We start from the raw sequence: 16,417 nt of genomic DNA on the forward strand, positions 1-16,417 counted from the left end.
GATTTGGAAGGATTTGATAAGATGATCTAAGTAAAAATAATTATCACAGTGCTGGCCCACAGTAAACATTCCATACTCGCTAGTTGGTATTAGTCCAACAATAACAGCAATAGCAATGCAAGGACACATATACCCTCATGGCAGCAATGTCTGAGCGCTGTTTCTCCTTTGTCAGCGATGCTGTTGGCAGTGTCACAACCAAACAAGGGTAACGCAGGTCACCTGCTTCTCAGTGACCTGGGGCTCATGAACTCTTTAATCAGCCTGCTGCTGAGAGCTTGCTGGCCACCAGGTGCCCTGTGCTGGGACACTTGGCGTTACCTGCTTTATGGATCACTCGGGGGATACACTGAAATCAGTCGTCACACCCTTGTTCCTTATCTTGACTTCTTGCCACGTCCTTTCTATCGCAAGGGAAGACAAAAGACATCTTCCCCACTGCTCAAAGAAAGAGGTCTGATTTGATGCTTGCAAATCTGGGGCCTTCACGCTCTAGTTTATGACACATCTGGATATTCTTAACTTAATGTTCTGTTCTTGCATCTGTCTTGCTTTCTCAAGTAGGAGAATCAATTGATAAGATGTAACATGCCACCTTCAGGAAAAGATGCTGCCGAGACTCTTCTGCTTCACTTGGACCCTTCATCAAAATGCTCTTGCCTAAGGGGGCCTGGCTGGAGCCCTGCACCCCAACCAGTCGCATGAAGGGTCATCTAACTGTAAAGCTCTGTATCATTCATCCTCCACCCTCGTGTTTTGAAGATGCACCTATGCCAGGAAGCTGTAGAGATTTTACAGACGACCTTCTCGTGATCCTTGGAATCCCAGAGACACCTGCAAGCCTAGGCCAGCCTGAATTCTATGGGCAGCACAGTGGACCCCCAGGGTTCCAGCATCCTGTGCAACCCAGCAACAGCTTAGCTGTGTGCAACCCCTGGCATTCACACTAGCCGGCCAGCGTACCATGGACACGTGCAAAGAGCACTGGATGGATTTTGACAAAAACAAGCTACATGCATGGGAGCAGGTGGCAACCCCTCTCTAGGTCTCTAGGAAATATCCGAGATGGCCTTCCACTCTCCAATGGCTCGTCACTCAGCAAGAGCTGTGACTCAGTCACTGACTGTGGTGGCAGAGGAGAGAGAAATTTGGGTGGGAGAGTGCATTTCTCCTTGTTGAGTTTATTTTCACTCACCCAATTTTAATATTTTATGGGGGGGGGGGTGTTAGACAAGCAATATACATTCCACAGGTCAAATAACTGCAGTATAAAGGCCTTGAAAAAAGTAAGTCTCTAGAAGTTCAAAAGAAGTCAATAGGTAAACACTTGCCAAGCTAGTTATGGGAAAAAAGTGAACCAATAAGCCAAAACCATCTAGAAAAAGAACTCTCGAGTGTTTGACTTTCTTCCTATTTGGAACACATGAACTACTGATAGAAGGAGAAGTGGTCGGGAAACAGCTTCAAGGCACGGCCGACTCCCTGGTGAGCTTCTGAAGGTGGGCAGGGAGGGCAGAGTCACGAGCAACCCGGAGCAGGCTTGCCCTGGGCTCTCACCGCACAGGAGCAGTTCACGTAATTGAAACCGAGTTCAGATGGCTGGTCCCCTGCACTGTTTCACATCTGCCCCCGACCAGGGCCTGAGCATCCCACAAGGGCCTGTGTGGCCTGGCCCTCGGCAGCCACCCTGGCCTCATCTCTGGCCCTCCTCCCAGTGGCTGGGGGCAACAGGAGCCACCCCAGTCTCCTTTGGCTCCTTCGCTCCCTTAAGCTAAACAGCCTTTGTCTATTCTGTTTAGACAGAGGCGCAAACTTCCTCATCTTTTAGGTTTGGGCATAAGTGTGACTTCTTCGCGGAACGGCTTCCCTGGCGCCTTACTCCTCCTCGCTCCTTTTATGGTCCCTCTTTTGGGCACAGCTCCAGTGAGTTAGTTGTAAGTTTTGCTTAGTATCTTTCATCTCTATTTACATCATAAATTCTGCGAAGTCAGGGACTGGGTCTGCCTTATGTCACTATACCCAGATTAGCACCTGGCCTGCCGCGGGTGCTTCAGTGAATGAATGGAGGGAGGCGCGATTTAAGGTCCACCGTACCGACACTTACTCCTTGGCTGCAGATCCAAAGAAAGGCTCAACTAGAAATCGCCGGTGTGTTTCTCTGTCCTCTGGAAGCTCTGTTTCTCCAAAGGCAGCTCCTGAAGTAGGTGCCAGACTCGGAGAGACATGGCTTCAGTCCGGAGCACCAAAAAAACCAGACATACGAACAGGAGGACTAACAGGAGAATCACCCAACCCCGGTCTCATGGCACACGTACAAAACTGAGGCCGCTAACACAAAGTGACCTTCCCAGAGTCACACAACGAGGTGAAGGCAGATTCGGGACCAGAATCCAGCTCTGCAGTCGGGCAGCTTGATCCTACGTCTAACAGATCCAGCTGACACTTGCTGGCCACGTCTTAGGGCCTCACTGCACAGAGGGGAGAAGCAGAGGCCTCTCCTTTCTGCTGGAGGCTCTGTGCTGCCTCTCAAGGAGTAATCTCCCCAAGGCTGAGCCATCTCTCTCCACATGTGCATAAAACAACAAACTGAGGTGCAGCTGGGCACCGGGAGGCAACGGGCCTGCATACCCAGGGGCAACCAACGGAAGCAAACACTGCTTCTGTCTGGAGCAAGAGGATTAAAGAAGGTCAAATGCTAAAGAGCAAGAATAACACCATATTGTCAGGGACAGCTGGAAGGGCACACTCCAGTGGAAAGGTCAGCGCTGACTGGTGTGGGGAAAGTCTGACTCTATTTCTCTAACTCAGTAATTACAGCAGGAAGGGCCCGGTGCTTCTATCACCACTCCTTCTTCTCCGCGGTATTTTTAGTTTGACCAAACCCCACTTCTGTTTTGATGTGACTTATTTTGGGGTGCTGGCACATGCCTACTTCACAACTCAATCCATATAATTACTTTGAAGGGAAATTTAATTCATTCCTATCTGATGCCCACAAAAGCTAAATTTCCATTGTTTTCCATTTTCAAAAGCGGGGGGTGTTTTAAAGCATCTGTCTTTGAGCCAAGAAACCAAATAGGGCCTCAGGTCAGAACTCACCAACATGAAAATATTCATCTTCTAAGAACTCTTGATTAACAACAGTTCTACTAATTTTTCAAATAAATATGAAGACTGTACAAGTGCATAGCAATAACAAATATCCCAAAATCTGAAGAATACCAGAGCGGGGGGGGGGGGGGCCCTTAACCCCCCTCTGGGGCAGGGCCACTGCTGGCTCCCCACCTGCTCAGACCCCCCCCCAGTGGTCAGGGAAGGTCCTCCAGTAGTCCAAAAAGGGAGAGGCGTGGAGGGAAGAAAAAAGAGGGAGGAAGGAAAATGCACGCACATCAAAATAATTTTTTAAAAAAAGGTCCCCTAAAAAATGAGCATTTAAACTGCTCATCAGACAGCTTCCTGACAAAGCCACTGGGGTGTATTCACAGGCATTTGCATAAACGCTGCCGGTGAGTTCACCATAGCTGCTCGCGCTAATGGTACATAAAGTAGTTCAGTCACTTCTCCCGGCATTCTGTGTCAGGATGATGAGCACCGGCTCTTTGCCTTGTTGCATATTAGATCATTAGATAATAAAGCGTTAGCGCATGCAAGCTGACAGGGTCTCTGCACTATAGCTTTGTGAGGGCACTGCGTTTTGCCACGAGGGAAAAAAACAGAGAAACTGATGCCACAATTGGCCTTCAACTCAAGTAAACACAGCCCGAAACTCAGGAGAACAGTGACGATACGAACACTCTGCAAAGCCCTTTCAAAATCCCCAGCACACAGGCCCAGGAATTTGCCCGAGTGACGGGAAGGCAGGACGGGCACACAAGCTGGAGCTGTCCATTACTGAGGCAGGCTGGTGACAATTCAGGGTCCTTGGCCGTGTGCCTACACTTGTTCAAAAATCGAATCCCTGACAGCAGTTACGTCCTGAGGCTGCCTCTCTCCCCAGCTGCACATCTTCCATAAAGCTACTGCTTCAGGAGGAAACCTCACTAGCTTAAACTCTCCCATAAATACCCAGCCGAAGAAAATCTCAGTATTTATGAATGAAGCAAAAAAAATAGGGGGAGAGCAATTACCATGAGCAACAGTGCACAGGGAGTCACCCTCTTTGGGTCACACAGGATTCTAGGGGATAAATTTGCCTTTGTCAACGCTCCTACTTGAAATACAGGGACGGTTATTTGAGCACAAAGGTTTGTGAGTCCATGGGTCATGCAGGGAAGTGGCATGAATGTCAAGCACGGTCTCTATTTCTCTTAGACGCAGGAAGATTGAGCCACGAAAGGGAACTTTCCTCCGACTGTCTGACAAGCAGGATATAAATAGAGATGTGCCAAGTAGCTCAAAATAATTCGGGCTACCTGTAAATGAGATGGTAAAAAGCCCAGAATGAGGGAAAACGAAGCTTCTTACAGGTCACCTGAGAGGTGAAAATACTTGGTGGTCTCACTATGCAGTAGCAGTTGGGAGGTAGGGGTATGGGAGTGGAGGGCTGGGGGGTGTGGTTCTGTCCGTCTTAAAAAGGACAGTTTCAAGAAGGATTTTTCAAGGGTGAGATAAAGTATTACCATACCCCAACTCAACGTGAATTAGCATCACCCGTGAAAGAGCCTATAGTCACCCCTTGCTGAGAAGATATTTATGTGGTTATCAGCTTGAAGTGTCCCCACATGAGTGGGTGGTTATGTCTGGTTGGCTGATTCATTCGACAGAGGAGCAGATTTCCATGTTACTGTCCTTACTAAGAACCTGAAGGAGGTGTCTACCCTTTTATCCTTCTGGAGAGAAGGGAAGTGAGGCTTTGGACAGAGGGAGGCCCCCTAGCGGAAGGAGGGAGAACATACCCACCTCTCCGATGATGATCAGCCATTAATAAATAGTGAGACATTATCATGCTCTGGAATGATATGCTAATGGTCATTTGTGGACCGGTAAACTGGAGCAGAGGCATAAACTGTTGTCTTTAGAACTTAGAATAATAGGACATCGCAGCTGAAATATTCATACGTACACCTAGAAGTGAGAATATTTGCGCTGGGAGGAAGCTTAGAAAATGCAAATTGTCAGCCCAGGGCTATCTTCCTGCTCAGTGAGTCCCGCCACACCCTTGTGTCTTCAGGGTTTACAAATTTTGTAATTAGTTACCAACAATTAAAAACTAGGGGAGTTTTAATTCTTGCCAAAATGGAACACGTGGCCCCACCAGGCTTTCACTCCCCACGGTGACAGCTGCCAGGGGCTGGGCGGCAGAGCATGAACTCGCCCTGGTTCCGCAGCCTCCACCCAGCCCACTTCCCCAATATGTGTGACCTGCCCGCAGCCAAGACACCCATCTTTTACCCCCTCCCTCACCCTGCAGACCGTCACCTTTGTTTTGCCAATAAGAAAATTAAGGATCCCAGAAGGTAAATTGACTTGTCCAAGGTCACACAAAGGGTAGGGGTAAAACTACAAACTGAATTTAGGTTTTCTGACTCTTTCCAATACCTCATGTTGCAAAATAATGTTCCTGACCTCCACGCCAAAAGGCGTCCTTCCTACCCGGCTGTGTTTGCTGGTTTGTGTTGGGTTTCTCCGGGGGAGGGAGGACCGGCCTGGCGCTGTGCACACCGTCACCCGCTTCCCAAGGGCGGGAATAAGAGCCGAGTGAGGTCTGCACCTGGAGCGCACTTCAACACCGTGAGCCCATGACCGGCACATTTCAAAGGACAGTCAAGAGTGTCCCCAGACAGGACAAGAATGCACCGGTCACAGTCCATATGGAGACGTCAGCTTTTAAGCCAGCATTCTCCAACGTGTGCCAGTGAGCATTTCCCTGCCTTTTCCTTCTTCCTTTTACCCAAACATCTCCAGTCATATAATGCCTTAAGTGACTCCAATGGTATTAAAAAGGCAATATTACTATAAAGTGAGGATCAGAATAATTCTAAGTACAGAAATGGAACTGTGAGTATAATCATGAGCAAGTGTTTCAAATGGCCTCCTGCAAAAAGTAATATCCATCCGTCTCAGCACTAATGAAACCATAAAGCAGCAGCTTTTGAAAGATGATGGTTTACCTTAAAAGGACAGCAAGACTGGGTGTGGGGGAGAAGCCCTTCGAAGAGTGTTGCATCTGGCTAATTAATAAAAAGTGCAGCTTGTGTATTCCTTAAGCACAGAAAAAAAAACAGACGAAAAATGATGATAGTGGTGTGTTCATTGAATTGGGATGCTGGCAGGAAAGGGAATCTTCTGCCTTATGAACTATATATCATGGGCGGCTCAAGGCCCACGGAAAATCAGGCCATCAGGTGTTCGTTTGTAGGGTAGCGTTCTAACAAGAATCCTGCTGACCTAACAAACCGGAAGAAGAGTAGGAAAATGAGCTAAGAGTTTATTCGAGGAGACTGGAGAAAATCTAGCATGGTGATGGGCATCCAGCAGACTCAGTTACTGTTTCTTGGATGGACGGATGGATGAAAGATGGGTATTGATGAATGAATGGGTGGATGCAGCGTGGATGGTAGGTAACATAATAGGTGGATGGACAGATGGACAGAGGGGTGGTGCATTGATAACGGGTGGATGGCCAGATGGGAGTATGGGCTCAGGTGTTACGTACACACGTAGCTCTGAAACATCCAGACACACACTCAAGTGGGCCATGGTTCCTTCGAACGGCATCCACTTTTCTTCACTCAAATGTTTATCCGCTTTCCTCCCAGCCTCTCAAAGGCACAACTGATTAGCCAAAACTACAAGACAAATTTGGTGATTTCTCCCCACCAAAGTCCACCTACGGGAAAGCAGGCTCTTCTACCACATGGTGTTGAGGGGAGGGGTCTGCATGGGGCAAGGGGGAGCATTTAGTTCAGGCTTCCTACTTGGAAAGTGTCTCCAACCTAGACTTGGGATTTTATCCCCCAGTGGAGTCAAATACGTAGTCGCAGAGATACACCAACAAGAGTGTAAGGAGAATGGAGTCCATTATACAAACAGGTGAATTGTAAGCTCAGATGTCTTTGTTCGTCAGTGAAGGGGAAGCTGAACATAAGGCAGTGGTCCAGGTCTCCCTCTGTCTCTCACCAAAAAGGAAAGATACACCAGCCGTGCCCAGGGCAGAAAACTGTGCAACAAGAAAGGACGGGACTCAGGCACATCTTCCTGCGTGTAACTACTCAGCACCCGTCTTCTCCAGCAGGGCATCTGACATTTGAAATGGGGTAGAAAATGGGGTGGAGTTGGAAGAAAGAAACCAAACACATTCACAGTTAAAGTAGCAATGCCAACCAATGAAAATGATTCGCCTACCATGTTCCAGATAAGAGGGCGTACCTTCCGAGGGGTCAAGCCGCCGAGCCCTCCGCCCGTGCTTGGAGTTATTGTGGACGAACATGTTATCAGAGACCGCCAGGACATGGCCATCCACATTGACTGTCGTAGACACCACGACCTGGAGACGGAAGAGAGAAATGAATGAACATTTTAATGTAAAAGCATGGAGGGTAATAAACTCAAGTTAAATAAATAACAGCTGGGAGCTGAAGAAAATTGCATAGCTATTTCACATAATAACTGGTGCTTATGTTGTACAAGTCTAACAAGAGGAGCTATTGATGAGTGGGTCTTTGGCATGGAACGCTTTTGATGCAGTTTTAAGTAAAATTGCACAGTTTATAGTTATACAGCAGAAGGTACACTGTTAACCATAATTTTAACAAGAGGATCTTTATTAGCATATTTTTTTTACACAAGGGTGGTTGTGTTTCACCTAAATTACCCTTCAGTTTAGACACTGAAGCAGATATCACAGTTGATCATGCAAATAAAAAATCTTTTGAATCTTTAAAATATCCCCCTCTCCTCCCACCCCCGACGTGTCAGGGTTAAGAGGAGAGAGAAACGAGAAAGAGAGGCTTCCGCGGGAGCTGGGATGCGGCTTTCTCTCCTGGCTGTCCTCTCAGCGGTTTCTGGTACTTTTTCCTTCCCGCGTGAGTTCCGTTCATCGACCGAAGCCCCCCCTTGCCACCATCCCCACCACCACTGCTGCTCCCCCAAAACCTCCCTGCTCGGTAAGGGTCTTAGATCTGTGTATCAAAGCCAAAAAAAAAAAAACCAAAAAACAAAAAAAAAACCCTGGTGGCCCTGGTCCAAGGTGCAATTCAGATACCCTGGCCGCCTCAAAAACTGACTCTGAACTCAGTTTGCCAGCAGGGACACGGCCAAGGTGTTTCTCGGAGAATTTTGACTAAAACAATGAGAAGAAATGACCTACACTTCTCCTTATATTAAACGGGGGAGAGGATTAAAACTGAAACCCACAGAGATATGTTTATTCATGTGACCTCTTACAACCAAATATAATAATTGTCTGTAATTGCAGCTTCGGCTCCCACCTCATGCTTTGACACAGGGAAACAGCAATCAACCAGCTCCCGTTTAATCCACCTATTATGTTGACTAATTAACTTTGCCCGACAGTTTATTTCTTCCTCCATTATCAGCCCCTGTCAGCCGCAAGCACCCTGCAGCACAGGGGGGACCTCGGGCTCTTTGATTGATCACCGATAGATTGACATGCAGATTAATTTAATTAGAATCACCTCACTTGAGAAATGAAAGACAATGGCAAGAGGGCTAATAGATCTGCTCTCATAATGAGGCGAACCTCCAGAGCCAAGGCTGAGGATTTCTGATTTATTTTGCTCAATTCCCCAGTTGCTTGGGAAGACTCGCTCCTTAATTGTTCTTGGTTTTGAGAGGCAGTAGCCTCCGTAGAGGTGAAACGCTTTACAAGGGTTGGCACATCCTGAGGCCCCGGTTTCTGAGGGAGCCTTTTCTCCGAGTGGGCCAAAGCAGGCACCAAAAATTCTAGAGCCTTGGGCAATGCCACAGTTTCGTCACCTGAGTTGGGCAGAGGGGAAACTGCTGGGCTTGGCCTGGGCCTTGGCCTTGGCCTGCAAACAGTCAGCCTTGCCTGACAAAGCGGCCCCCTTTGTGGTCCCCTACCCGACCAACGCCTGCCAAACCTAAAAGTCCCCATGTTCCTCCCCACTTTGACCTAAAAGTATCCTGGCAAAATATGGCTGATTTTCTGCCCACCCCACCCCCTCATTGTCCCCGCCTCAAAGACGGCAAGGAGCTGCAGGCCATGAACACACAGCTCCTGGACAGAATCATGGGCTTGGGTTGATCTGACTGGCTGATTTTTCTTCTTCCAGACCCTCATTTCTGCCCACCCAAGGCTCTGATTCTCACACCAAGCCCCTAAGCCAGGGGCATCAAACTCATTTTCTCCGGGGGCCCCCTCAGCCTCGTGGTTGCCTTCAAAGGGCCGAATGTAATTTTAGGACTGTATAAATGTAACTACTCCTTAACAGTTAAGCAAGAGCTCAGTGCTGCCGCCGGGTAGAAACAAGGTGCTGGGCTGGGTAGAAACAAGGTGGAGGGCTGGATTCAGCCCGAGAGCCTTGTGTTTGCCACCTGTGCCCTAGGCTCTCTCAGACCCAGATACAGACCCAGGACCCAGGCCTACGGTCATCCTGCCTTCCAGGATGACTGCATGGGGGAGCTTCCAGGGGTCCCCTAAATCCTCCCTCAGGGTCCTCACCTTGACTTCCAGCAGCAGCTGGGCCATCCCCTGGTTTTATTTTATTTTTTTCACTCTATCAAAACGCCAAGTCAACAACTAAGAGCACGGTTCTTAGTCATTGTGAAACCCCAAATTCCAACTAGGGCAAGTCAGGCATGGGAGGAGGTAAGTACGAAGGCTACGTGTACGGAGTGGTGTTTTGCTTTCTTCATGATTGACCAACCAGATCCGACACAGCCCAAAGTGTGTGTGTGTGTGTGTGTGTGTACACGTGTGTGTGTGTGTGTGTGTGTGTGTGTGTCTCATCAGTTGTATCTGCTTTAAAGGGAGAGAGGGAAGGAGAGAGGAAAGGAGAGAGGAGGAGGAGAGGGGAAGAAAATGGTCTCTTCTTTTATTTTCAAAGAATCTTACGTGCGGGAACAGAGTCCATATTATTTGCGACCACAGAAACTTGCTTTTCTTTTTAGTCGGGGAGATGACTTCGTGGGACATCTACAATTATATAACAGACCTGGCTCTTTCAAAGAAATTGTGATTTACTACGAGACCACAACTGAGTGGTCACTGGAGTCGTTAGGGTAAGAAACTATAAAAGGAATCCAAATGGTAACTGTTTCCAGTGTCAGGAAATACAGAAAGTGGTTATTCTAGATGTCTGCCTTCAGAGTAAAAAAAAAAAAAAAAAAAAAGCAATAACAATTCATCACCACGCACCTGGAAGACAAAGCACTGCAGGCTGAAGGCTTAAAATATTCAGTATCATTTAGAGACATTTTCATCTAATTCTTACACTGAACTGAAATGACAAAAACTGTTAAGGGAAAAAATACTACACTTCTATGTCTAAAAAAGACTTCTAGGTCTTTTTCTTGGAAAGAGAAGAAGCACCAAGACCACATGTGTGATAAAAATCATTTCATTGCAAGACTAACACAAACTGGAGAAAGATCACACAGAGATTCATCATGCTTTTAATTTTAAGAAAATAAACACCAAGGACATTCCTCAAAAACTCATGACACAATACATTTTCACTTCCTTATCCCCAAAATAATTCCTCTCATTCCAATTTGCAAATGACTGGGATGTATTTAAGGCAAATATATGCTTCAAGTAACCCACAGAGCAAGTGGTAAATTTTTTTAAAAAATCTAACTGCAAAATGCAAAAGGGCACCAAAATGTCCTTTAAAAAATAGGCCCGTGGTAGGAGGGAAAAGGGCCCTCACAGTTTAACACAAGATTAATGAGGCGCTGACATGTTCATGCAGGCAAAGGGACAGGCGGGCCTGCCAACTCTTCAACCTTCCCAAATTTTGTCAACAAAGCACAGCTTGATGTTGGGACAGATAAACATGGAAAATGATTTTACGTTTGCACTCGACCACCCCTTCCCTTCCCTCTCTACCCACTTCTTCATTCTCCTGCCCAGTGAGAGTCAGGAAGGGAATGTGAGGGACAAGTGTGTTTAGAATTTTAGGATATCTGTCAGGATCAAATCTTGAGTCTCTAGCATTGCATGGTCCCACACAGTAACCACACACAGGGCTATTTAACTTTAAACCATTTACGTAAAATTGAAAGTTCCACTGTTCCTGAGTCTCCACGGTCGCATTTCAAGGAGCGGGTAGTGACCTGTGGCTGGAGGGTACCATGCTGGAGGGGGCAGATACAGAACATGCCTGTCACTGCAGGGTGTTCTGTTGGGGCAGTGCGGCTGTAGAATCATTCTGAAACAGACTGTTCAAATGTATTCTCTAGATGCCCAAGTTATGTCTCCCGGATTAAATACTAGTTTAAGTGCACATGTTTAGGGTTGGGTACATGTATGCTTTTTTGGAATCAAGTTTCTATTTGGGATGAGGGCATGACTTTTTCATATAGCAATCCAGAGATGCGCTGATGAACACCCGGTGTGTTCCATGGAAACCTCCATCTGGTCCGACCCTCCAGGTGAAGGTGTTCAGCGTCCAGGAATAAAAAGGCAGAAGAGAAGTCTGAGGCTCCCCCTGGACTTGGGGGATTTTACACCAACATTTTCGATTTCTTGGCTCGTCTCAGTGGTTCAGAATCTTCTCTGCTACATCCTGGATCTAGGTACTCCTAAAGGGTATTATTTTTACTATTTACCCTCCTCTGTTTACAAGTGGGAAAAAAATTGACACAGAATTTTTGATTCTTGATTCCCAAGTTCTCCTGGTTGATGTGATTCTGACCAGGTGAACGTAACCTGTCTAGGCCCCAGTGTCCCTGGGGCTCAGATGGAAATAATAATATACCCAACTCATAAGGTTATAGTGAGGTTGACATTTTTCCAAATGCCTAGAGCTGTTCCTGGTTCGTACTGAGCACTCAGCAAACACTGTAAACAGAACTTGCAGAGCTGTTGCTGGTAAGATGTTGGTGATGCTCAACAGAAGGTTCTAGAGGAGGTGGTGGGCTGATCGCCTGAAGCCTCCGGATTATCATAAACAGGGCCCAGCAGAAACTATTATTTTAAATAAGAAGATACTGAAATTATTTCTTCTGTGTTCACTGGCTTATCAGCCTGACAATGAAACCATTTTAAAGACCTCTGTGCTCACCACACATCGTTATATAATTTAGGCGTCTTGTGAACAGCAAATTTCACTGACTTTTGTATTTGTGCTTTCTAGAACCCATCCACATCTTAGCCTGTTATATTCCAGTCTTGAAACCCAATAAACTGTTACTGCTCTGAAACCAGTCTATAAATCAGACATCTTATCAAGTCAGTCTAGTGTTCCCGATATTTCACAGGAAGGAGAGTTCCCTGGGAGTTTTGTTGCTGGTTAGCATTTCCCCACTGTCTTCCTCGGGCTGTCCCTCTTCCCTCATATCGGGAGACCGTGTAGGTCCCAACTGCATTATCTGAGATCCGTGAGCCATAATCTCTGTCTCATGAGCAGATTTGCAAAGAGACACAAGCAGCCACATTCAGTCACGGGCGGAGGAGCACACTAATGAAAGCAGCAGCTCGTGTGAGAGCAAGGGTTCTGACCGAAGCCGTCAGAAAGAGTTGGGGCCTATATCTTTAAACATTTCTATGACACATATGAAATCAGGGAAAAGATTAGACCATGAAAATATCTTTAATGTTTAAATGTAGAATATCTTGGTAGTAAGCACCCCCTTGAAAATATAACAACTTAAATAAGTTAATTCTAAATGACTATTTTAAAAAATGATCAATTTTGGCTTTCGCTGCTGATAGATGGTGACTCGGTGCAAGGGAATTAATGCTCACGTCGGACTTCACGTGGCTTCCTTGTGTCTGGGTCCAGCTTGTTCTATGTTTGCGTTAACTGAGGGACCATCACATGAGGCATTAAATGCACTGGCTCTGACTGTGTGAAATGAAAAGCCATTGAGCCACATTCCACGGAATAATACTCAGCAACAGAAAGAAACAAACTATTGATGCCTCTGGATGAATCTCCAGAGAACTACACCAAGTGGGAAAAAGCCAGTATCGAAGGTCACATATTGCATATTACGGGCTGGAGGGTGTTCCCCTGCCAAAACTCTAAATACATACATACATACACACATACATATTAAAAAAAAAAACAAGAAAAAGAAAACAAAACAAAAAACTGGTATGTTGAAATCCTAACTCCCAGCACCTCAGCATGTGACTATATTTGGAAATAGAGCCTTTAAAAAGGTGACTGAGTTAAAGTAAGGCCTTGGGGTGGTCTCCTAGTCTAATCTGAGTGGTGTCCTTGTAAGAAGGAGAAATTTGGACACGCAGACACCAGCGGGGTGAGGGCGAAGAGGGGAGACCGTGTGAGGACGCAGTGAGAAGGGGAAGATCTGTGAGGCCAGGAGAGCGGCCTGGGAGAGAACCAACCCTGCTCCACCTTGACCTTGGACTTCTAGCCTCCCAAACAGCAAGAAAATAAATTTCCATTTTTAAGAGCCCCAGTAGGTGGCATTTTTTTAGGCAGCTATAGCAAACTAATACACGGCATGATTCCACTTCCTTAACATTCCTGAGATATCAAGATTTCAGAAATGGAGAACAGATCAGTGTTTTTCAAGGGCGAGGGAGGGAGGGAAGGAGGAGGTGGCTGCCATACAAGACAACAGAGGGGTCCCTGCAGCGATGGAAACGCTCGCTATCTTGACTATGGTGACAGATACACAGACCTACACATCATAAAATTTCAGAAAACTAAACACACACAAACCACTACAAGGAAAACTAGTGAAATTTGAATAAGGTGGGGAGATGTATCAGTATTCATATCCTGCATAAAATTATACAGTGCAATGTCATATACTGTAGTTTTAAAACATGTCACTATTGAGGACTTAGGTAAAGGGTACACAGGATCATGCTGTCTGATTTCCTACAACTGCATGAGAATCTACAATTATATCAATAAGAATTCAGCTAAATAAAAGACATCCACAATCAAGATGTCTTTCAAAAGGTGAAAGGATATACAAAACCGGGGATCTACAGAAGGGACTATTACACAGCAATGAAAAGAAACGGGCTATCAAGCCATGAAAAGACATGGAGGAGCTTTAAATGCACACGGCTAATGGACGCAGCCCGTTTGGAAAGGCTACATACTGTACGATTCCAACTGTACAACATTCTGGAAAAGGCACAACTATGGGGAGAAGATAAAGATCAGTGGCTGTCAGGAGATTGAGAGGGGACAGGGAAGGATGAATAGGTGAAGCACAAGGAATTTTAGGACAGTGAAATGTTCTAGATGATAATTCAATGGTGGATTCATAACATCCTGCCTTTGTCCAAATCTGGAGAACACATAATATAAAGAGTGAACCCTGGTATAAACTATAAACTTTAGTTGACAATAACCTATTGATACTAGTGCATCACCTGTAACAAATGAGCCATACTTTGCCATATGTAATGCACACTGTTCTGCCCAAATTCTTGAGGAAATAAGGATTAACATTATACGTGGGAATTAGTCCTAAAACATGGGTGCACATTATACATGGGAGTGCATTACAGCACATTCATGTAAGGTGTTACTAAGAGAAACAGGGAGGAGGGAATTGAGGGAGACTGTGGGAGCTCTCTGTACTTGACCTCATTTTTTTGGGTAACCCTAAAACTGCTCCACATAATAAAGTCTATTCCACCCAACTTCTACCCTCAGCCCCACACAGCCCCCGCTCTCCACCCTGCCTGTCTGCTGAGCCACCCATCAGAGACAGAGAGTAGTCCCAGGAGACCCAAGAGGTCAGCCAACCTAGGGGCTTCCAAGTAAGAGGGAGTTTTCAAAGGGAGTCACGGGACAACACCACAGAGCGGGACCCCAAACTCACGCACAGCCGGGCTGCGCACTGGAGCCTCCACTCATTCCCCTTCGTTCCGTGGGGTCGGGTCACCTCCATGTGGAAACACGAGTTCTCTCATGCACACGAGAAGCTCTGACTCAGTAGTTTCACGTGGCTTCAATTAGGTTACAATAGAGAGGGTGGGTCTTACTCCATAAATGCCATTAGGTTGACAAATATGTCATCGCGTAAGGTTTGTCAGCCAAAACAGCAAAAAGAAATCCTCAGTAGTTATGACACCGCACGTTTGCGCAACACTTCCTCTTACAGCTTGAAAAACTGAGGCCCAAGAGGCTTGGAAACATCCTCAAGGTCATAGGACAAATTAAGAGCAGAGGCAGGCCTGAAGGAAAACCTCCAGAAGTCAGGTCCCCTTCTCGCCGACGACAGCCGCGGGCCCCCTCAATCCCCCCTCCTGGTATCTTCCAGTTCGCATCTCTGGAGTCTATGTGACCGACTACACTTTACGTATTATTTACATAAAAATGGTCTGCCGCAGTAAGGTCTTCATTAACTTTGTCCTTTAAAATATCCTTCACTGATATGGAATGAGATATTCTCTAAAACCTGCCTGATTGCTAGTTCCTGTCTGGCTGAAAGATCCCAAATAACTCATTAAAAATTATGGAGGACGCGTGAACCTACAGGATGTAATGGACTGAAACTGCTGGAGTCGGGAGTGAGCGAGTGAATTAAATCCACACTTCAAGGCTCAAGGCAAAAATATCTCTTCTTTTAACAGGAAGACCAGAACGGGTCTTTTTTTTTTTTTTAAATCCTTAGGCACCTATGCTAACCTAATCTGGGCCCGTGACACATGCTAGACGTGAAAAGTTCATCAGTGATCTGAACCTTGCCTTTCCCTCTCTGGATCAGGATACTTTTGATGACTCTTGATGGCGTCATGGGCATTTAACGGGTGCTCTCATGTATGTGTTCCCTCTGGCCATCTTAAGCAGCAGTGAGCCAAAACATACAGCATTGTCATGTGTGTGCACTCTCTACCAATGGGCCACGGCATGTGGATATTGAAACTGGAAGAAAGAAAAGAGTCTATTGGTCAACAGCTCAGATTCCAGGGATCAGACTGCCCTGAGTTTGAATCCCAATTGTATCACTTACTGGTTTGTAGCCTTAGATAAGTCCCTTAATCATAGAAATGAGTTGTGAGCCTACTATGTGTCCGGTGTTGTTCTCTGCATTGGAGAAGCAGCAATGAGCAAGACAGATGCAGTATTTACCCACACCTAGCTTAGTTCTCCTCAGGGGAAGAATGGGGTTTTCAGACAATAAGTAAATAAGCAATGAGAACCGATTTGGGGGCGTGAAAAGTTCTAAGAAGAAAATAAAATGGGGAGGGTGATACCTAGGTGGGAGCTGTTTTCGATGGAGTGAGACGGGGACGTTTTAGCTGAAATCTGAGTAATAAGAGGTATCCGGCCAC

General features: G+C 46.2%; 1 protein-coding gene across 8 annotated transcripts in view; it reads right to left on the bottom strand.

The window, feature by feature from the left end:
* The window catches only part of EBF1 (EBF transcription factor 1), a 378,944-nt gene that overhangs the window by 120,698 nt on the left and 241,829 nt on the right, over nucleotides 1-16,417 (bottom strand). For 4 of the 8 annotated variants that reach the window (XM_028527296.2, XM_028527294.2, XM_028527295.2 and 1 more), the window contains exon 8: nucleotides 7,369-7,486. In XM_028527296.2, coding sequence (XP_028383097.1) covers nucleotides 7,369-7,486 — 118 coding nt within the window. Of the gene's footprint in view, nucleotides 1-7,344; nucleotides 7,487-16,417 lie in introns of all 8 variants that reach the window. The other 4 variants (XM_028527298.2, XM_036014446.1, XM_028527297.2 and 1 more) reach the window with 1 other exon arrangement.

Source organism: Phyllostomus discolor, chromosome 13 (assembly GCF_004126475.2).
Source record: "Phyllostomus discolor isolate MPI-MPIP mPhyDis1 chromosome 13, mPhyDis1.pri.v3, whole genome shotgun sequence".
NCBI classification, from domain to species: Eukaryota; Metazoa; Chordata; class Mammalia; order Chiroptera; family Phyllostomidae; genus Phyllostomus; species Phyllostomus discolor.